General features: G+C 42.6%; 1 protein-coding gene across 1 annotated transcript in view; it reads left to right on the top strand.

The window, feature by feature from the left end:
• MYO10 (myosin X) overlaps window positions 1–22,556 on the top strand; it is a 213,687-nt gene that overhangs the window by 57,155 nt on the left and 133,976 nt on the right. The window contains 1 exon segment of the mRNA XM_025208873.1: window positions 6,998–7,156. Coding sequence (XP_025064658.1) covers window positions 7,046–7,156 — 111 coding nt within the window. The 5' untranslated portion in view covers window positions 6,998–7,045.

The following is a 22,556-nucleotide window of genomic DNA, read 5'->3' as shown; positions in this document are numbered from 1 at the left end:
TATCCAGATCGAGCTCTTCCTCTGGCACTGTAATGCTCAGGCTGGGGAGTGAAATGGGGGTGGAGGAGACTGTCATGCTGGTGTTGCTTACTGTCATGGTGGGGGCGGGGGGGGGGTTACGGCTGGTGCTGTTGGAGGGGATGCAGACTTGGGCAGTGGTAGTGCTCCCCCCTCCTTGCTGCCAGTAGAACCATGCCTGTTAGTTCTAGGAAAGAGCCTGCATCTCAGTTTGGGGGAGGGAGGGATGACTTTCCCTCTACCCCCTCTGTGACAGCTGAAAATTGTCTAAGGTGCTTGCTGAACGCTGTGAAGATTAGACCAAGTGTTTTTCTGTCATTTGTTCAGATATTAAGCTATATGTTGTTGTTAAGAGCCTAATTAAAGTCAGAGTAATGAGGCCTAGTAAATTTAGCAAAGCCTTGTAGAAGTAGGCCCTGTGGTGTAATTAAAATTAACCTTATCAGAAGAATGCAAGGCTTGTACTGTTATTGGTCAGTCCTAAGGACAGTTTGAAGTAGAGAGAATCTGGATGGCTCTAAGTTATCAGCATATCTCAGAAGTTTATAAATTGGCTTGTACATCCGGAAATCATTTAGAAGGGAGATGCAGCTGTGTGACAAACTACTAATTAGCTGCTGACCTGGATCAGTGGGCTAGTGGATCTTGAGGAGCCCGAGGACTGAATACCAGGGTCCTTCCTGGTACCCTCGGACAGTGCTGATCGGGGATGCCTGACTTCGCTGAGCTTTGTGGAAAGAGAAACTTGTCGTACATCAGGCATCAGAGGGGACTACTGATAAGTTGCCGATTCAAATTTATTATTGTCTTTCATTGTAGTCGTGTGTTTGTTAAGTTAATAAACCTTTCTTACCTTTCTACCCCTGACCACGCTCTCAATCCCGAACCCTCCGCAGGCGGCTGAGGCACCCTCTTGTGCCCCACCCTGAAGTCTTGCTAGCTGCCTTTCCAGCATGCTTCATAGCGTGTTTGGTGTCCTGGAAAATCTGTGTGTTCTTCTGTAGTGTAATATGTATTTATGTAATATGTAAATAATTTTGTGTGTATTTATATAATAAATAAAACATAAATATATGCAAGTGGTTCCTGTATAAATTGTATATTATAATATGCACTATATGCTGTGCTTCTCTGCACAGTGAATGGAATGCACACTGAGAGAGAGAACACAGCACTGTGCTGAGTCGAGGCGGGACGCCTGCTCCTTGCCCTGTAACACCACTGGCTGCTCAAGCTGCAGAGGCCGATCCAGTGGGCCGAGGCCTTGGACTTTGTTTCATGCGGGTCGACCCCTGAGGCCCCTATGGGTGTCCCTGCTGGCAGAACTGTAAATAGTCCTTTTTGTTCGCTGTGTTTTTTTTAGTTTAGAGTGTACGGGCAGGCCTTGCAGGCCATGAGCCCAGGCCATGTCCGTGAGGCCCAGGTGTTCGGGCCAACCTGTACATACTCTCTACTGGCCCCGATTTGTCACCCTCCCTGGAATAAATGCCTCTTAAAAGTCAAGTCTTTTCTGGGGGGAAGAAATCAAAATAGATTAACAAAAACAAAAAGGATTTTTGGGGAGGAATAAATAGAAAAGAATGAATATGATATTGATGTTGATTTTAATTTTAATATTATTTATTAGGAAAGCAAAAGGTATTGGATTCCACTTGCTAGGAATAGGCTAGCAAGTAGGAAGTGATAGTCTTTCTAATGCTGCTGAGCTGCTGGAAGACACAGTAAGCTGGCAAAGGCACAGCTGACAGCTCATTTCAAACAATGCTTTTATGCTCCTTCTCCGTCCCTCCCACAGAGCACTGGGATTGGAAGGATCACAGTCAGGGCCAGCTACACATGTCAATACCAGAGCAGTCCTTGCCCGTCTTCCACCTCCTTCTCCTTAGTTTCTGTTTAGCTGCAAGCAAGTCCGACATCAAAACTCAATGTTTCAAAACTTTCAAAACATTTCAAGTGCCCTTGTTTCATTTCGAAGCTTTTTGTTCCATTTCAATTTCACTGTTTCAAGCTTGAAATGCGTCGAAACAGCTTCGAAACAAAACACCTGTTGAAATTTCACACAGCCCTACTTCCTAGTGTTTTTCATCTGCGTGACTGGTGGAAATGAGGGGTAGAGAATTTACAATATCACAAGAGTAATCTCTATCGCTGAGTAAATTATTCATGACAACACACTGATCAAAATAAATTCAACTTGGAAGTTAGGCCGTATTGCTTAGGGGCTATTTTGCTTGGCTGATAAAGTAGATGCTCATGGAATGGATGTTTAAAGGTTAGGGAGAAAAGGAACTAGCAAAAGTATTTGCTGTTTTGGATTAGTCTCAAATGGTTTTGAGTTCTAGGCACTCTTCCTTCTTCATCCCTTGTTTAAGTTTTACATTCTGTTTGATCTTCCCAGAAAAGATAATTAACTTAAAAAAATCTTTTAGGTCCTTGAAGGACCCTCTGGATTTTTATATTTCTTTCTCCTTGGGACATTGCATTCCATTACTCGTAACATGCAAGTTCAAGGCCTCAGTTCTGCCCTTGGACCAGCATTTAAGAAAGATTTTGTAAGATTAATTACATTAGTTCTTTTAACTTCCAAACAAAGAAGGGAAACATGAGTGGTGACCTACATTACAGATCAGCAGCAGAGAATGCATCAAGGTATCTTCAAATGGATGTTCTTGCTGTAAGCAAGTTACTGCAATTTTCCTTTGTCAAAAATAATGTTCAGATCGTTCTGTTCCTCATTCGTGCACATGCGGCCTCAACCCATTTGCAGTGTTAAGGCTGGTATCGAAAGGACACTGTCCAAATAAAATTTACTATTATTGAATGATACAAAACTTGTCTGTGTAACCCCTTAATTGGAGTTTTAATAAATTGGAACTGTTATTATCATATATTGTGCTGCTTGTTCAGTGTTTGCATCACACTAAAGGTTTCTCTCAACTGGATGTTAAACAGGTATATGTTATAGCTTAAACCAGTGGTGTTCAACATTTTGACCCAGTGGGCCAGATGAGTGGTGTGAGGCCATCTCGCAGGCTGAATTGGATCCTGTGCACCAAGATTGGGGCTGCCCATGTAGACTAGACCCACTCTCTCTCAACCTGGCTCTGTTTGCTGGGATTGGGCCTTGAGGCCCTGCACCATCCTTGCCTGCCCACATGTGCTGGGATTGAATTCTGGCCCTGTGCGCTAGGATCAGGCTCTGGTACACCCAGAGCACTGGGATTGGGCCCCATGTCCCCTATCTAGAATGCAGGGCCACAGCTTGCAGGGCTCCCTATGCACCTGTGGGGAACCTCAGCCTGGATGACATTGCACCAAGGGCTAGATCTGCCCTGTGGGCTGGGGATTGAGCATCCCTGGTTTAAAGTGCTGCCAAAGTTATAGAAGATGTTCCTGACAAAGGAACTCTTACAGCAGAATAATTTTGTCCGTGCACAGTTCTTGCTATAACTAGCACTTGACATTCACATTTTATTTTATGTCCTCATATAAGCAAGACCTAATTTGGACTTTGTTTCACGTGGGTCGACCCCTGAGGCCCCCCATGGGTGTCCCTGCTGGCAGAACTGTAAATATGTAAATACAGGTACTCCTCACTTAACGACATACCTGTTTAACGACCGCAGATAAACTGATGGGATATCTCATGGTTTCTTTAGAAACAATAGATAGCTTGCAGCATCAGGATTTTGGATTTTTACTTGTGCACAAGCCTCAGCTTAGCATAACTTTTCCAGATCTTACTATAGTCTTTTAACAGACTTAAGACAATTATTGGGGTGCTCATAACCTTTTGTGGAGAGGACTCCCACCAGTCGTCTCGGGAAAAGTATGACAACACCTGTAATTAGGGCTCCAATGGGCTGGGCGCTGTGATGAACCCTTAACCATTGTTCAAATGCTGCTTTTTTTTTTTTTGTTTTGCATAACCTTTCTTCTTTCATTCATAATCTTCCTTAATGTTGAGGACACTTTAAATGATCTTTTGGGTATATTTATATCTTGAAAGGAAAGAAGTTTTGCTGAATCCTCATTTAGTGTTGTCTTACACAGGAAGGTTGGAAGGAGATTTATTTTCCATAACTCTTCACTAACAATGCTTGGTGGACAGAGGCTTCCAGGTTATGCATTTTGCTGACGTTTATTCGTTTAAAGTTAAGACGCCCACTTGCTTATCTTTTCCCCGTTTTCACAAATACTATAGGATCACTGTTTCTTGTGACTACAGTATCTCATGTCCTGGCCTCCTGATTAGATCAGCCATCCCTTAAACTTGTATGGATTTAAGTTTGCTTAAGTCGTTAAAAAAAATCTCCCACTCTCTCTCCCACTCATAATTAACAAATCATTGGTCATTCTGTTTGTGTCTGTGAGCTGCCTGCCTTCCTAGAAAATATCAAGGAATTTAAAATCCCTTAAAACTCCTGTTAGGAATGATTTTGTCAGTTTTCCCCTGCTCTGTCTATATGACATATATTCACAGGAAGGCAGGTAGTTTCATCTTTTTGCTCTCTGATTATGCTCCCTACAGTTTGCTCATTTCTCATACCTCCTATCCTAGCTTTCTTGATTAGTCCCCACCTAAAAGTCTCCCACATCTCAACTCCTTCCCCCACACAAAATACCCTCTTCTTTTAACCTAGTCTGGAGACCCTTTCCTTTTACACTATGCTTCTTGCATTTGGAAATATACACTTTGATTGATTTGATATGTGATTTGCTCCATTTCCAGACCTGGTTTGTTTTTGTGGAATAGTCTTGGTAATTTTTTAATATGGCTTTCAGACAAAGGTTTTTTTAGCTTTTAGTGTTTTGTAGCCTGGCTCACCCGCTTCATGATTTAAATACACAGTTCTCTCCCACCCACTGTCACTTCGTGTTTCAATATATTACCCATCTATTAACCTCCTTCCCTTTCTTTCCCTCAGCTATCTTTAGTGCCTTGGTCAAATACTTTTTCATTGTGGCTTTTCATTCAAAAAGAATTCAAAGAATTCTTCTTCACTGTTTGTTCCAGTATGAATAATAGCTAGTGGCTTTTCTGATGATTAAAATGTCCTGGTGCTTAAAAATAAATAAATAAATAAATAAAAATAATAAAAAGCCCTGCACTCACCGGCTGCTGCAGTGACCGTTGGGGCTCTTGGCAGAGCCCCCCATGCAGTGCAGGGCAGTGGGGGGCAGCAGAGATGGCCCCCCCCCGCCTGGCAGGAGTCTGGGAGTGCGGGGCTTTTTTTGAGAGCCAGCACACTGGGGCCGGGTGGAGCAGTCATTGACCAGGCTGGGAAAGTGGGTGGGGGTTGGGGGGCGCTCAGGGGGACTGGGGGAGCAGGCAGGGGATAAGGCTTGGCTGGGGGCCCCCCATGTTCCCCTCCAGCCCCCCCGTCCCTTACTTACCAGCACAGAGTCTGGGTCCAGCTCCCAGTAGTGGGAAGTGGGGACTGCCCAGATCTCCCTGAATCAATTTGGAGAGCTTTTGAATTGATTCGGACCTTTTTATTGGTCTCCCGATTCAGTTTGGAGATTCAGCCACTGAATCGGGCCGAATGTCCTCCAAATTTAATCAGCACCCAAAGCTTCTCACAGCCCTAATAAATAGCAACTTCTGTAACCACAAAAATATTTTCTGTAGCGGTTAGGATCTGGGGATCTAAATTAACAGAGAATCAGGAGGCTGAGTTGTGAGGCTGTGGTCTATTAATTGCCAGTGATTTTGCCATAGGAATGCAGGACAGTCCATTTAACTGATTACACATTTAAGCTTCTTTTGTGAAAATTTTGGGACAATTGTATAGGATGCATGCATTCACCTTGGTCATAAGCACTCTTATTCTGTTTTGTACAGTAAATTTTCATCTGTCCTAGATGAGTTCTCGAAAAGTTTCTGGTAGCATGGGCTGTTTAATCCAGGAGTTATTTCACTTTATTCTCTTAAATACCTTTTAAAGACCTCAGTGAGGGTTGGACCAAGCCCATAAGTACTTGCTCTGACAAGCAGGGTTGAATCAACAGGGTTTTTATTTCTCTAAACTGAAGTATCCTCTAAAAGACTTTTCCTTTTCAGGGTTTTTGGTTGTAGAGACCAGCAGAGACTCCCTATGCCTGGTTAAGGGCCACTACGCTCAAAAGCTTGCTTTTGCCCAAAACCTTTTTTTCAGCTACTCAGTTGGTCTAATAAAAGATATCGCATCTTTTCCTTTCCAGGGTATTTTCCTTGAAGTAAACAGACTGACTTCAGGATTCCATTTACCAGGGGAAAAAGTCATTGCTAAATAGTGCAATGTGCAGTGAACTACAGGTCTCTGATCAGTCATTATGTCACTGGTTTTCAGCCCATGACTTGAAAGCGACATGTTACTGATGAGGGACTTTAGAAAATTAAAAACAGAGGTTGACAGAGAGATGTTACCTGTAGCATGTTACTTAATTGATACTATTGTTCATAGGTCACCATGAAGAAGTTTGTAGAAAGTGAAAGTTATCATAGGGCAGGCCTTCATAGGATAGGCGTGTGTAACTTATGCATGATATAAGTCAGGGATGGCAAACATCTTGCCCAGATGGCTCCTGGAGGGGCTATGAATTTGGGTGTAGGGCAATTGGTGTGAGTGCTAAACCCCATGGCTCCCAGAGCCAATATATTTGTCCTGCTACCAAATTCTGGGATGTGGAACCCAGTTGGGGACTTGTTTTGGCATTAGTGGCCTGTGTAATCCCCCATGACTCTCTGAGCTGACACCGCTGCTTGCCTCTTCAGTGGAGGTGGGTCTGGATCCAGCCCACAAAGGGGCTCTGCAGTCCAGATCTGCCCTAGTGGGCAAATGAGTTTGACACCTTTGATGTATGGCATAAAGCAAGACATAAATGACACTGAGGTTCTCATCCTCACACGAAAGTATTTCACCTCTCTATTCACTTTACTAGCTTGAATTCATGTGTAGCAATGCAACCTTTAACATGCTGTCATTTCCTTCTTCAGGTATTCACTTACAAACAGAGTACAATCACACACCAAAAAGTTACAGCTATGCATCAAGCAAGTGTGGAGACTGTGGAAGACATGGCTGCATTGGTTGACCTCCATGAGGGCTCCATCATGCACAACTTATTCCAGCGCTATCAGCAAGATAAAATCTATGTGAGTGTGTGTGTGTTTGTTTTAAAAAGGAACTTTACATAAAAGACATCTTGTGATGTGGATGATTTTTTTTTGACAAGCAACAATATTTGTCACTCATTTAGTACCTCCTACCTCAAAAGAATCCCACAGTGCTTCCATATTTTATATAACAGGCAGTGTATTTCAGCATCCAGGTCCAGGGGCCTTTCCACCAGCAACACGTGGAGGGGAATTTTGTCTCTAAGAACCCCCAAGGAGTTTACAAACAGATGTGAAAAGTACAGTGAATTTTTCAGTGTTCGCATAGATCAGGTAGGATACTGATTTTTAAAGTGTTGCTTTTTTTATTCCTTGTTATGATGGGTTGTGAGCAATGGTGCAGTTTTTTTTCCTAATATACTGTGGGAGTCATTCAAATATTTGTCATCAAGAAAGCAATATGGCAGTCTTTCTTGTGTATTGAGACTTCAGTTATGGGGGAGTTCCAGCTGGCTAGGTATCGCTGGACCCATCCCCATTTGTCTGCCTGGGAATGGGTAATCATGATTCACAGATTGGGAATTCATCTCCAAGAATTTTTGGACAGAGTCAAGAGCTCACATTTTGGAGACAGCGCCTTTGTTCAGCACCTCTGAGATAAGGCCATTAGTCTACATAAGATTTTGTTTTTCTTAACTTTGTATTGCAGATTTATGGCTAATAATTTTCCTGGTATTTAAATAATTTCACTTTTCAGCACAGATGCCTAACCCAATCTAGCATTCTTGCGAGCAGTTTATAGAAAACAGCATTTGCTTCTCTAGGCTTTTTGTTTATACTTCATTTTCATTTTTAATGTAGTATAATAGAAATAAGCTGACATTTTAATACTTTAGCTTAAACTTTTTTCCCAGTTTGCTAGAATAGCCAGCATATTGTTATTTTCTGTTAAGTTTCATTTATTAAATTAATCCTATTTACTTATCTGTAAACGTATTGTTAAAAACAAAGTAAAAACTGCCTCTTTTAGGATTCTAGCGTCAGTCATGAAGCAGGAAACGATGCCAATCTGTATTTGTTCCTTTGTACTACACCACTGTGTTGAGAATCTTAAATTTTGAGGATTTTACTACTGTTTGTAAGACCTTCCTTGTAGTTGTTTCCGTGCCCCCCCAGTGCAAAAACAGCTAATGAACCATTTTATTTTTATTTTTTTTTTAAAGAATCTATAGAAGAAAGTTAGTCTGCATGAACAGCTCTATGCATTTATAGTAAATAAAAAATTCATAGTTTCATAGTAGTTAGGGGTCAGAAGGGACCTGAATAGATCATCTAGTCTAACCCCCTGCCACTGGTTGGAGCACTTGCTGGGATCACACAACCCCAGACAGGTGTTCATCCAACCTCTTTTTGAATTTACCCAAGGTTGGAGCGAGGACCACTTCCCTAGGAAGTTGGTTCCAGATCCTAGCTACCCTCACAATGAAATAGTGCCTCCTAATCTCTAACCTGAACCTGTTCTCCAGCAGCTTCTGGCCATTGTTCCTCATCACCCCAGGTGCTGCTGGGGGGAATAGGACCCTTCCTATTTGCTGCTCATCTCCCCTAACGAGTTTGTAGGCAGCCACCAAATCCCCGCTCAGCCTCCGCTTGCTGAGGCTGAACAGATTCAGGTCCCTCAGCCTCTCCTCATAGGGCCTGCCCTGTTGCCCTCCAACCAAGTGGGTGGCCCTCCTCTGAACCCTCTCAAGGCAGGCCACATCCTTCGTAAAGTGCGGTGCCCAGAACTGGACACAATACTCCAATTGAGGCCAGACCAGTGTCTCGTAGAGGGGGAGTATCACCTCTCTGGACCGGCTTGAGATGCATCTTTAGATGCACGACAAGGTGCGGTTGGCTTTGCTGGCTGCGGTCTGGCATTGGCGGCTCATGTTCATCTTGGAGTCAATAATGACTCCAAGATCCCTTTCCGCCTCTGTGCTCACAAGGGAGGAGCTCCCCAGCTTCTATGTATGCTGTGGATTCCTTCTCTCCCGGTGCAGCACCCTGCATTTATCTACATTGAAGCCCATCCTATTACCATCCACCCACTTCTGTGGTTTTTCACCCACCTTGTCCAAGTCGCTGATGAAGATGTTGAATAGTGTAGGCCTGTCACGGCGGGGTCCTACCGAAGGGCCGTGATCTCCTTAAGGCCCCCTTCCTCCGTGCCAAGTTGGCCCAAGGGCACCCTCTGATTCTCGCCCGCCACGTCTTTGATGTTTAAATAGGTTTGTGAGGCTGCCTTACGCCCTCTTGGTCACTTCTTGGTGTTGATTCAGACCCCGTGGTTTCCCGGACCCCTTATGGGTTCTGCTCTACCATGGGTGCTTCCCGGGCACCCTAGCCTTATGGGCTATGCGTGGCTCCTGCCACCCCAATACCACGCCCCAAGCCTCGCAGGTGGAATAGATGTTTTTCTGTCAGGTCTACACTCGCCCTCTCTCGGGGCCTTCTCAGTAACGCTGCCCTTTTCCTCAGTAATGCCCCCTCTCTGGGGCTGGGGTCTATGCGCCCCGTACTCAGCGCCCTTACTGGCGCTGGGGTCCCCACGCTGCTGTGGGTCACCTATGAGGCCGCCTCCAACCTCTAATAGCCTCACCCAAACCGCCGGTGATACAACAACAAAGCAAAACACAAGCCCCTAGGCTATAACTTAAAGCCGCCTGGCTGAAACCACATTGCTCAAATGTCCCAGAGCTGCCATCCTTTACCCGGCATGGGCTGTACCTGCGGTTCTCGCATCTTTGCTCAGGGAGCTTCTTTCTCTCCAGCTGCTGGCAGGGAACTGCCCCTGGCCTCCTGCCTGTGATTTATATAGGAGCCAGGCCCTGCCCCTTTCAGTCAGCTGACCTCCTGGTTGCCCTGGCAACCCACAGCTGGGCTCCTTATACCCTGCCAGGGCTCTTTCCCCAGCAGTTTCCCCTCTTTAGGAACAGGGCACCTTAGTGCCCTGTGACAAGGCCCCAGGACCGAGCCCTGGGGGACCCCACTGTTCACATCCCACCAGGTCGAGTACGACCCGTCCACCACCACTCTCTGGTTGTGCCCCATCAGTCAATTAAGGCAGCATTTCAGTTTTATACTGGATTTATAGATAGAACTAGGTACAAGAAATAAATCAGTAATGTTGCCTAGAAAAATATTCGATCAGTAGACGGGTTTAGTCTGAATTGCAACCATTCTTTCCTGTTAAAGGGTACAACGCTGTTGTAAAGACTCGAGACCTATGCCTGTGTGACTAGAGATGCTCCAGTTGGTTTATCTGCCTGCATTTTGCTAGATCCTGGAATGTTGAACATGAGGGAGGGGGACCGCAGTATAAATTCCTGCACAGATTTCTGCACCATTACTGGTGATACAGCATCTTTCATTTACTGATGCTGCTCCTTGTTCCTGTAGTTGATTTTACTGTTTCATTTTATAGAAACATATCTCATGAAATTCTAGGTGGTTCAACTGATATCTAAGCTGTTCAGGTATGAAAAAGCATTGCTTCCCCCTTCTCTGCCATGGCTAGCCTACTCCTGTAGTGCAGAGGTAGTAGGGAAGGGCCCTGGGGCAGTGGCACAGAAAAAAGTAAAAGGAGCCAGCTTGAAACGTTTTTGCATAGGTGATGGTCACAGCCATGGTATAATGAGGACAATTTGTAAAGTGAATACTGTCTAGGGCTGTTTAACCACTGAAGACAGTTCAGAGATGGGTTGATGGGATAAAGCCAAAAATGTTATTAAGGGAAAAGTCTTTTGGATTAGATTCAATTTTACATTTGTCAGATATACAGCTGAGAGAATGAGTTCCATGGTCATTCTCCCTTTGAACCTAACTGTTTCTTGTACAGATAGACATGAACCTCTCACACATGCACTGAAGTTCTTTGTACAAGTGGCAGAAGCATCCATAACTTTCCTACGTAGTTTTTCTCAGGCACTGGTTCACCCAGCTCCCTCCTCCTCTCATTAACACAGTTGTATAGCTGAGAGAAGCACAGTGCCATGTGGGAAGATGAGAAGGGACTGTGTCTATCTAAGCACAGTTTTCTTCCCAACTCCTTCCTGGGGTGAGAAGGCTTTGTATCCTTCTTAGCAGAAGCTGCTTTTTATGTGGTCCTTAGGTTGTGATGTTACTGAAAATCTTACTTTTTTTCTTCTAGAAAAATGTACCTTTTGTATGGTCATCCAGTAAAATGAAATGGCTAAAACTTTGAAAAATCTGGCATAGAAATTTTAAGTACTAGAAATATATTCAAGTGTGATTCTTTAAAAAATGGGGAGGAGGGCAGTGGAAACAATTTTTCTGGCTTACCTGAGTTTAGGAAGTAGCTTTTTATTCTTAATAGAGTGCAGTGTATTGATCTGTATTTCCCTATTAGAATATTCATATTGATATACCAGAGTGCTATGAAAAGAAATACAATCCAGTACATTCTTTATGGAAAAGATTGCCTAGATCATCTGTGAAATTGCAGAGGAGAATACACGCACATAATATAACTTAGTGAGGAAAAAATGAAAAACTGTTGCTTTCCACTGAAGACATTTTAAACATAACCATTTTCCATTGATAGTCCATATAACCAGAGCGTTCATCTTTCTTGTATTGCTCTTATTCCTGGAGAGAAGACATATGTAAACATCTGAAGATTTATCTAACAGTTCAATTTGCATTTTACTTCAACTGTTTACACCTTTTATATTCTTTTGTTTGGTGTAATTGCATCTTTCCCCTAAACCTTCCACTATGTCCTTATTATCATAAAGATGTGTGCTATGGATGCCAAAGCTTATCAGGCTCCTCAGCAACTTGTCTTGCCACAGCCAGTAACTCCAGCAGTGAAGGCCAGTACAAAGCATGTGCTTTATTATTTTTCCTTTCATGCAGGGGCATGCTGGCCTATTGGATGGGTTGTACTTGAAGACAAGGAACCTGTCTGACTTTGCAGTTGGTATTCTGAGGTTGCTAACAATGTCCAGCATGCAGATGGCTTTAAAAAAATGCTAGTGTTAGCAACCAAATGCTAAACAGGGACATACATTACATTAAGGTGCCTGTGTTTGAGAATGTGACATCCTGGCAAAATGGTCACTCTTAAGAGTAAGCCAGCACTGTGTACATGATGATAAAATAGGCAGCTAAAGGATACAATTTCTGCTTCAGTAAAATGTTCAGTTCCAAAATTAGAAGTGTCAGCCAGTTCAGTGGTGTATGGTGGTTGGTCTTGATGCTATATCAAAGGGAGACTTGTCCCTAAACACTGTCACTACTTTGGTCATTTTTACTTAAGCACACATCATAGAGGAGACAAGGTCAGTCTTGGGGAAGACACCATAAACCACATCAGTTAGTGTGGACCCAATGACAGGACTTTTAAATTATGGTGTGTGGGGCTGGCTCCAAAGAAGCTCCCTGTCTTGTCCTGGCCATGGGAGTGGTTAGTTACTGGTCCAGGTACACAAATTTTGGAGGGGAGAACAAGGTAAGGACCCCATTAAGTGAGAGGAGAGCAAAAAAATAAAATTAACAGGCAATCTTGCTTAATCATGGCCACTCATTTATGCTACAGTATTCAGTGTCTGAGGTGTCCCTGTATGACTTTGCTGTTCAAACACAGCCCAGAAACTTCATTTTTTTTCTTTTGAATTAGGCTATGCAACACTGAGTAGCTAGCCCTTGCTTTTAAAGTGGCTCTTTCTTTGAAGATTGCAATTTTCAAGGTGCTATGGAGTCTATCTCCACCCAAATGGTGTATGGACCCCCTTTTCAGGTTATTAGAAATAGCCTCTTTTTTGACTGGACGTTTCATGCTGAGAATTGGGGGAACTCATTTTGGCAGCAATCTGCTGCTTTGGATTTGCAGCTCGAGCCCGTATATAATTTTCCCAGTTCAGGATACCTGGATTAAAATACAAAGTGGATCTCCCCTCCTTTTCCTAAGGCAGTACCAAGCTGCAGTTTATCTGTCATAGCTGCAAACCCTCATGTGAATCGACTGAGAGCTCTCTGTCCAGCAGGTCAAATAGGTGCCTCAAACTTGGCAGATGGTCAGTCTGTCATGTGCTTCCAGAAAAGGGAGAAGGTTAGCAAAATGGATTATTTTTTACGCCCAAATTAAGGCTGCAGCTGCCTATTGATGTTTGCACGTGTGTGTGTGTGCGTGCATGTGTGTGTGTGTATCTAGATTATATACATATAGGCTGCTTGCAGACATTTAAAAAAAAAACAAAAAGACCCCCCACAAAAAACACTTTACCAGAAGAAGCAGCAGGGTAGTTCAGTCCGGCTCTGCAGTATCTGTATAGACCAGGCGCCTCAGTGTGACTTTGGCACTTTTATCTAAAGCTGAGATTGGTTAAATTGGCTATTAGATAAAAGTGCCAAAAAGCTCCATTAAAGCATCCGATCTATACAGATGTTGGGTGAACTGGGTTCAACTAACACAATGTCTTGTCTGGGCATGTTCTGAGCTCGGCACGAGAGCGTAGTGAGTTTAAAGTAGAGCGTTGTTTTGCTTGGTTTTTTGTTTCTTTTTAATGTTTGCAAACAGCCATAAATGTTTTGTACCAAGGATTTGGATGCATAGCACTGCACCAACTAGTTCCACATCAGATGGAACTGGTGATTAGAAGCTCTGTTGTCATAACTTTTTCTTGCCTTCACCTTTTTTCCCCTTTTACTTATTTCCCTTTTGATGAAGAAGCCTGTGGTGGGCCAGTAGGGGGTGCTTCTGTGCTGAGCCATCCACCTCACAGCACCCAACCACCTTCCAGGCTCTCAGTGCCTCCCTGGGTGCGTCTCACATCTGGCCGACCCCCTTCCTGGGGCACACCTGCTAGCCTGGGATAGTGCCGCCACCACCCAGGGTCTGGCCTGATCCTGGCATTGTGCCCCCTAGGAAACACAGGCCTAGTAGTCCTTGAGGGTACTCAACCCACTTCAAGAACTTGGGGTGCTTCCCTCAGTCTGAAGCACAAATAGTGGTCTCCCTTAGTCAGCTGAACCAAGGGGACCCCAAGGCATAATCTAGACCCACTCCCAATAAGTCTCCCATTCTAGGTACAAAGGAGAACTTTATTGGTTCCAAGGAGTAGGCTTGGAATAGGGTACAGAGTAGAGCAATATCAGAGAAATCCCATAGAGCAAACAGGGTGGCTGGGTAGCCTTTGATCACGCATCGGAGTTACTGCAAGCTATCTATCTAGTTAGATCTCAGGTAGCTTACTCGCGAGTATCATCCAGAGGCAGGTGGAGATTCCCTCTGGAGGCAGGCAGTTCATTGATCATGAGTTTCAAGAGAGAGAGCAAGTTTCAGATTGTCCAGCTTCTCTCTCTTGAGTTTTTTCATCACGGCTACTTCTCCTCCTCCTGGACAGTCCTTAACTAATATAGCCCTTATGACCTCATGTACCTGGTCCAATGGAAGCTAGCACCTGTTGGCTGCTAGCCAACCAATTTGAAATGCATCACTGGTTTCTGGGTAGACTGGCAGGGTCTCTAGCCCTCTCCCAGTCAGGTTGGCATTGCTTAGAACAATAAGCCCCTCACCGAGGTATGTGATGCCAGTCATGTAGGCTTAGAGGGAGCAGGTTTCCCCACTCCTTCAGTAATGTATCCCAACTCAGGTTACCTAAAGAGATGGGATGTCTACCCTCTGCAGGGCCCGTGTTAACCAAATTGTCACAGAGCAGAGTTTTTGGGGAGAGACAGAGGTGGCATTCTGCCACAAAGCCAGTGTGAGATAATTTTGGATAAGATGGCAAAGTCACCTCTAATTTTAAAATATGAATCTGGCTGCTGCTTGATTGTTTGTGCTATCTGTGAACATCTCAAGGACTTTGTTGTGATCCAGGAATACTTATGTGCTTCTAAATACAAATATTATAATCAGATTTAACTCTCTATGTGAACCAGAAATAATTTGGCCATCTAGTTGCAGAGTGTTTTTCTCTCTCTCTAATTCACAAAAATTTCCTGAAGGTGTATTGGTTGATTCTGGTATAACACTGATTGATAGTGTAATGAACTAGCTTGCTTTCTTTTCCAAATGCTGCCCAGAGATTGGGAACGCTTAATCATCCAGGTCAGTAGATTTATTCTATTTATTCTGTTTAGGTTTTTCAAAGTTCCCATCGCTATGGGTTTTGGTAAACAGAATTTCCAGAGGCACTTGACATTAAGCAGGGATTGGCAACATTTTCCACCTGGTGGCTGGGAAGACTCAGCTCAGCTCAGCTCAGGGTTGCGTCCTAGGAACCAGCCATTTCCTCTGCTTCTCCTTGCCCCCAGGCTGCAGTGTGTAACAAGAACTCCCCCTCCACTGGAGCCATGATGTCTAGCTATGACACAGCACAAGGAGAGCCCCTGCTGCTGAATATGGCCAGAGCCACACCTTGATGGGCTAGATGCAAAGGTTCCGCAGGATGGATCTTGCCCATGAGACGTAGGTTGTGGACCCCTGCCATAAAATCTACCAAGGTTTTTATGACTAAAATCCATCAGAATTTGTGCAGTTACAGACCAGGGGAAACTGATGTATATGCCTATTATGGTATAAAATAGTAAAAACATTCTTCTGCAGTGATTATTTTAATAAAACCAGTATTTAATGACAGGTAAGGCACTCCACTGCTGTCCCATAGCATCTGCCCAAATACACAGGAATTGGAGACATTAGGGGGAATGGAGGACATGGTGAAAAACAACAGCTTACAAAATGTAAATCTACAGTGATTTTATGGAAAAGTTTAGATATCTTCATCAGGGGAGGAAACTTTTCCAGACTGGTTCTGGTGTTTTAGCAAGTCAGAGACCAAAGATAAATCAAAACAGAAAAAGTCCCAGTTAAACAGGGTGTGAACATACACAAATAGGGAACAGGACATGGAGAAAATTAAATGCTTCTATACACATGATAGAAGTTTAATAAGAGAGGATAGGTGAATTAGAATGCTTGGAATTAAATGATAATATTGTGCTAATATGAAACTTGGTGGTAGGATAAAAATCAATGGGACACCGTAATAACATGGTACCAGTTCTATAGGAATGATGGAGTAGATCATGCTGGGGGCAGGAGAGTGGCATAAATATTATGCCATAGGAAATTTAACTGAAACAAAAGGTACCATTGAATTTCTGTAACTAGAAATTCCATACCGAACTCAGAAGAGTATTGTATTGGGGCTGCACTATCAACCACTAGATCAGGATAGTAACAGTGATTAAAATTTTGTAGATTAGAGAACCTAGTAGAGAATTAGGAGATTAGAGAATTCTGTATCAGCAGGATAAATAATTCATAATGGGTGACTTACCCAGTCTAAATGAGGAAAAGTTAAATGCTTCTTTGGGGCATGATACAGAGATAGCCGCATAAATGACCACTTTGTAGAACTAGTTCTGAGACCCATAGGAGAAGAATGATTTTTTTATTTAATCCTTATAAATGCACAAGATCTAGTTCAAGCATTACCTGAGCCTGTAAAGATGACTGTGATGTCATCTAATTGAACCTCTTTGCAGCCCAAAAGACTGCTACTGCAATGGTTAACTTCATAAGAAGGTAAGCTACATAAAAATGAGGAAACCAGAAGAAGGAAGGAAAACACAAGAATCAGCTGCCAAGGAGGTAAAATGCCTAAGAAGCATGCCTAAGAGGATGTTTAAAAGTACTGTATTAGAGGCTCAGATTAAATGAAAATCAAAAAAAGATACCAAACTGTTCTCAAAACAGTCTGTGTACACATCTCTGGATAAGTTTCTCTACTAGGAGAACAAACCTGGGAGAATTATCCCAGATTATTTCCTAGGATGACCCCTGGAGGGGATCTCTCTTGGGTTACTTGGGACCAAAGCCCCAAATGGCCTATCTAACCTATAGACAGAAGTATGGTAACAACTGCCATGAGCTGGTGTCAGTCACATAATGGCTTTAAATGCAACAAGACATGGTCCAAATAATGAAAGGCATCAAAAGCCATCATACAAAAAAGGAAATGGCACATAAACTCTGGTAAATCAATTGCAGAACCATATAAGATGGACCAGAAAAGAATTAGGAATATCTCAACAATGGCATAAAAATGAAAACATTCATATACCTGGCAATAAATAAGTTTTATGGTCAAGCTGGTTGCTATACTCTCTCTCTGAACATCACTTACTCTTCCTTCCCTTTGACTTCCCAATTTGCTCTGCAGCAATGCTTCTTTTACCTAAGCCAAAGATTCCTGTAATGCCCCAAACTATGGTAGGGTCTGCTCATCAAGGGAGTTACTACTAGGACCATTGTGACAAGACATTGGGACGTGCTGAGTTTTGAGGCACATGAGGGTATCAGCCTGAATAACCCAGCCTGACTTAGCTGGGCTCTGTTAACCCGTATGCTTGTGTCTGAATGCATTTTATTGTTGCCCTGATTAACTGAGTTCAAGGCACATGAGGGAGGCCTGTCAATGCTGAATAATCCGGTCTGGCTCAGGTATGTCCTGTTAATCTGTGCGTGTATGTGTTTGACTGACTCAGTGGTTGGAGGAACTCAGCCCCATTGAACCCGAGTCCTGCAAGATGGCTCCATTGGGGGTGAGGACTTGCAGAAGGGAGAGATACAGCTCCATACACAAGAAACACAAGTAATACAAGCAGCACGTTGATAGAATTACAGAGACCCCAGAAATGTATCCCTAATAAATGAGCACACCCCAAAGTGACAGGCAAATCTGGTAACAGGAATGCAATCTCTATGATTCATACTCAGTGTTGGGCTCTGAATAGGCCTTACCATGGAAGAAAGATCTTGGATTCATTGTGTGGATTCTGTAAAAATATCAGCTCACAGTTCAGTGAAAGGCAAATAATGTTAGGAATCATTTGGCAAGGTATTGAGAATGAATTATGCCACTTGAATCTGAAGAATGCTGATATTTTGAAAACTACTTGGAGTTCTAGTCACCCTATCTCAGAAAGGATATACTATAACTAGATGACGTACAGGGAGAGCAGCAAAGATGATTAGGGGTATGGAAGAGCTTCCATATCAAGGAGGGGTGGGGAAGGCTATGACCCTTCAGTTTTGGTAAGAGACAACTGAGGGAGTATGATGGTTGTCCATAAAATCAATTCTATCTCAAAATGCAGTGACTTGGGGAGGGGGGGGAGACCTGATTAAATTAACAGAAGGCAGATTTAGAACAAACATAAGGAAGTACTTCTTACACAACTAATAGGTGAGACTTGTTGCCACAGGTCACTGTGGAAGCCAACACCATAGCTGGTCTTAAGAAGGGATTGGATATATCTACGGAAGACAGGTATCTCAAAGGCTCTTAAACATAACAATTAGGGTGGTAACCAGCTGCTGTTGGCTGGGAAGGTATGAAAGGGGAAGGATTGCTCTACCTAGGCCCCGTTTCATATGCTATTCTTCTAATACATTGTTTACTTATAACTGTCTGGGACAGTGCACTGAGTTAGGTGGCCCTTTGGTTTTGCCCAGTATAGCAGTTTTTGTTTCATTATACTTAGAGTCCTGAACAGCTGCTCATGCTGTCAGTCCAGCTGTTTGCCCAAGTTCCACTAAAATTGATGTCATTCCAGAGGAAAAGTTGGTTAATTTGGAGGTAAAATTCTTTTGAGGTCAGAAACACTCTTTTGTGTCAGGCATCAGTTGAATTGGTGCCTCTGTCAGACATTTACAGTAGGTGTGCCTTCTCTAGGCATTAGTTGGCCATGTCCTTAGTTCCTCTCCACAGATTCCTAGAATTAAATTAATTCTTTAGTGTAAAGCCTGTCAAACTCCTTTGTTGTCCACTTTATTTGCAGAATGCAACGTTCCTTCCAAACCAGTAGTTCTGCTGTTCCTCTCCATTGGCACTCAGCATTCTGGCATAGTCCCAATTTAGCAGTCACTCTCCATGGTGAGAATCAAATGGCATCAAACAGTCATTAAGGGAATTGCTGTCTATTCCATGGCTACACTTAAGCCTTGTATGTTAGAGACTTATTAGCTTTCATTAGCAGAAGCTTACTTCATCAGATGCTAAGGGTGAGAGCTGTTGACAAAAGAATTGGATGGCTTGTAATGGGGCACTTGCTGTAGCATCACTCAGCAGGGCACAGTGAACAAGTGTCTTTGCCAGTTGTTCAGGTCTACACAGAATGGTAACAGGGCAGTTTCATAGATTTCATAGACATTAAGGCTGGAAGGGACCTTGAAGATCATCAAGTCCAGCCCCCTGCCCCAGGGGCAGGAAGTCAGGTAGGGTCAAAGGATCCCAGCAAGATAAGCTGTTAAAACAGTCCATGAAATATGTCCAAACAGATCTATTTCCCCAAATAATTGGCACTGTCTACTCACGTGCTGTGCAGCATTTTGAAAATATAGTTCAAAGAGAACTGTCACATAACATTAATTGCTCCTTCCATTTTCCATTTTTTACTACTGAGCAATATTAGAACATTTTTTTAAAAACCCACTGCGTAGATCATTGTCCACAGAGATTTAAATAGAATTCTAGTGGTCTTTCTTTTAGTTTATCACAGTTTCTAATGGCAATTGAATTGCATGGATAACAGTTGTTTTCCAAAGACTCATTACTAGTAGTTCTTTTTTATTCAGCCTTTGTTAATGTATATTAGTATATGATTTTATTTTTGAGAATCAGACTAGCAGTCAAAAATTGTCAGTTTTTGTTATCAAACATAAGAATGTTTTCATAAGGATTTCTTAACACTTCTTGGCTACAGGTAAAGAAAGTTAAATTCTGTGAGAATCTCAGTAGACATTTACCAGGCTTGGTATAAAAATATTCATCTAATTTATTCTCCTTTCTGGAGGAGATGGACATTTTACTGCTCCATGGAGGCTTGATATAAGATGTTAGCAATTGCATGCGACTTTCAGCATAGGCTAGAATCAAAATGGGAACTGCCCAAAATATTCTGACAAGTGAATTACATTTTTCCACTTGGAAAATGGGAGACCAGCTATCTTGCTTTAGTTTGCAAAATGTTTTACTCTTTGTAGGTCATGACTCTGCTGCATCTGTCTCTCTCAAATGTTCTCCATCCCCATCACATCTGACATCTCATAAACAAGAATATTTTAATTATCACAACAGATCTGTGAAAAGGGAATGCTGTTATCCTTATCTTGCCAATAGAGACCTGAGGTGCAAAGACTACTATGAAAATGAAAAATAAGACAAATATGTGATTTCCGAGCCCCTTGACCCAAACTAGTGTATAAGAAAAGTTCTGTTTGTCTCCCATACAGGACCTGGTTAACAAGGCAGGATAATGGGTTGGTAAAAGTTACGATTTCTTTTGTTCTGTGCCATGATTTTTGTCTACTTTGATCTTTGACCCCAGTCTTTTTTCCCAGCTAGAATAGCGGTAGGAAAGGGCCACTTTAGAACTGTTAGGAAATGTCTTCAGTTTTGGATTCATACCTCCCTTGGAAACATTTACCTGCTTGCATTCATAACTCTCTAACTTTCTGAAGTAATGCCTGCATACTAAGATATTAAAAAATGGTGCTACTGTTGGATTGACTTCACTGCAGTGGTGCATCCAGTCAGTACACGGGTTCGGTTTATTTATCCGCATGCATGTGTATGTGGAAATGAAATTTCTAAAGCATAACTGAAAATTCCTTTTTATTAAATGTCTCTTCCCCCTCCCCACCATCTTCATGTCAGTTATATTCTGATTTTTGTGTATCTCAAAGCTTTTTGTAAATACAGGTTTCCCTCGCCAACTGCTGGGGTTAGGTTGCTGAAAGTTCCCGTGGTTGGCAAGACAAAAGGCTTATGGAAAAAAGGGCAGGTGGTGGGTTGATATGCAGCCACGGAAAACCGTAGTTACTCAAAACTGTATACTGTGGTAGCCAAAATAGTATATAGAATATTAAGCATGGATATTCAAAACCATTGTTGGTGAGGGAAACCTGTACTTCTTTTGTGGATTATTACAAGCAACTTCACACCAACAACAAGTTTGGAAACTGTTTTTCCAACCCTAAATTGTTTATCTGTATGATTTAGTGGCATAGTGTTTCCTATTGTTTACAGTTTGCATCATGCTGTTCAATTCTAACAGTTATACAGCTATAGTAGGAATTGTTTTACTTCCCAAAATATATACTCAAGGAATTAGTCACTTGTGTCAAAACTATATTACTAGGAAGTGAAATTTTCAAGAGTTCATTGAAGGGATTTGGGCTTTGCAGAGTCTGACAGTAGGCTTGCAAAGCATGATTTGCAGCTTTAGTAGATGTTAGGACCATAATTAGCCTGGTTTGGGATTTTTTAATTTAGTTATTCTTTTGCATGCTTTGATCATACAACACACAAAGCTACTTTTTCATACAAGCACCAAAACATTAATGAACCAGGAAGAACATGGACAATGGCTCTAGCCATTGAGTGCAAGTGAGTACCAGGATTGGCTCTCTTGGGGCCTTTGTTAGGAAATGACACAGGACCATACACGTTGCATATATATTAAACAATTAAGGTATTCTCTAAAATCAAAAAAGCACAGAGAAATGGATTGGTGTTAAGTCAGGGGGCATGTATGAGGGCAGAGAAATTTGCTCCAGGACATTGTGCTTGTGCTAGTATTCTTTATACTTTCTAAGCCTGAAAAATTTAATGCCTTCACATCCTGCACTTTTGGAGTATTACAGACTCACACATGTTCAAAGTGAGGAAAGCCAAGCTTATTTTGAAAGATCAAACTGCTTGTTTAAAAGATGACTAAAGAATACATCTTCTCTATAGCAGAAATGAAGGCAGATTCCACTCCAAACAATAGGCATGTATAGGGAGCAGGCCAGTGTACTGACTCAGTCCCTTGGCGTATACAGTAAGAGGGACAGATGGAGACAAACCATCTCTCACTAGCTATGCAAATATATATGACTGAGCAGCAGAAAGGATAGCTTATGGATATAATAGGACTTAGATTCCTTATACTGATGGGAATGTTGCCCTGTGGGGTCAGGCCAACTCTCAAGATCCTAATATTGCGCTGTTAGACAGGAGGGCGTGACACATTTGCACATATACTAACACACAAATCAATTAGGTGCATACACATACACACTACCAGCTCAGGCACATACACATCCAAACCAGCCTAGGCACATGCATACCTATCACCAACTCAAGCACATACACTATACACCCCAAAAGTTAGACCCAGATCACTAATTCATATATCATGCACACAACGACATATATATATATATATACACACACACACACCAGTTCAAACACACACAACCCACCTACACGTACACACAGGTAAGTTCCTAACTTGGATGGTACAGTGTGTATGTATGTGCTTGGGGTACCTGGGATACTTGGGGGAAGGTTCACGTGAGAGAGAGAGAGAGAGTTAA

Source organism: Alligator sinensis, unplaced genomic scaffold (assembly GCF_000455745.1).
Source record: "Alligator sinensis unplaced genomic scaffold, ASM45574v1 scaffold791_1, whole genome shotgun sequence".
NCBI classification, from domain to species: Eukaryota; Metazoa; Chordata; order Crocodylia; family Alligatoridae; genus Alligator; species Alligator sinensis.
This window is presented reverse-complemented; position numbering and strand designations above follow the sequence as displayed.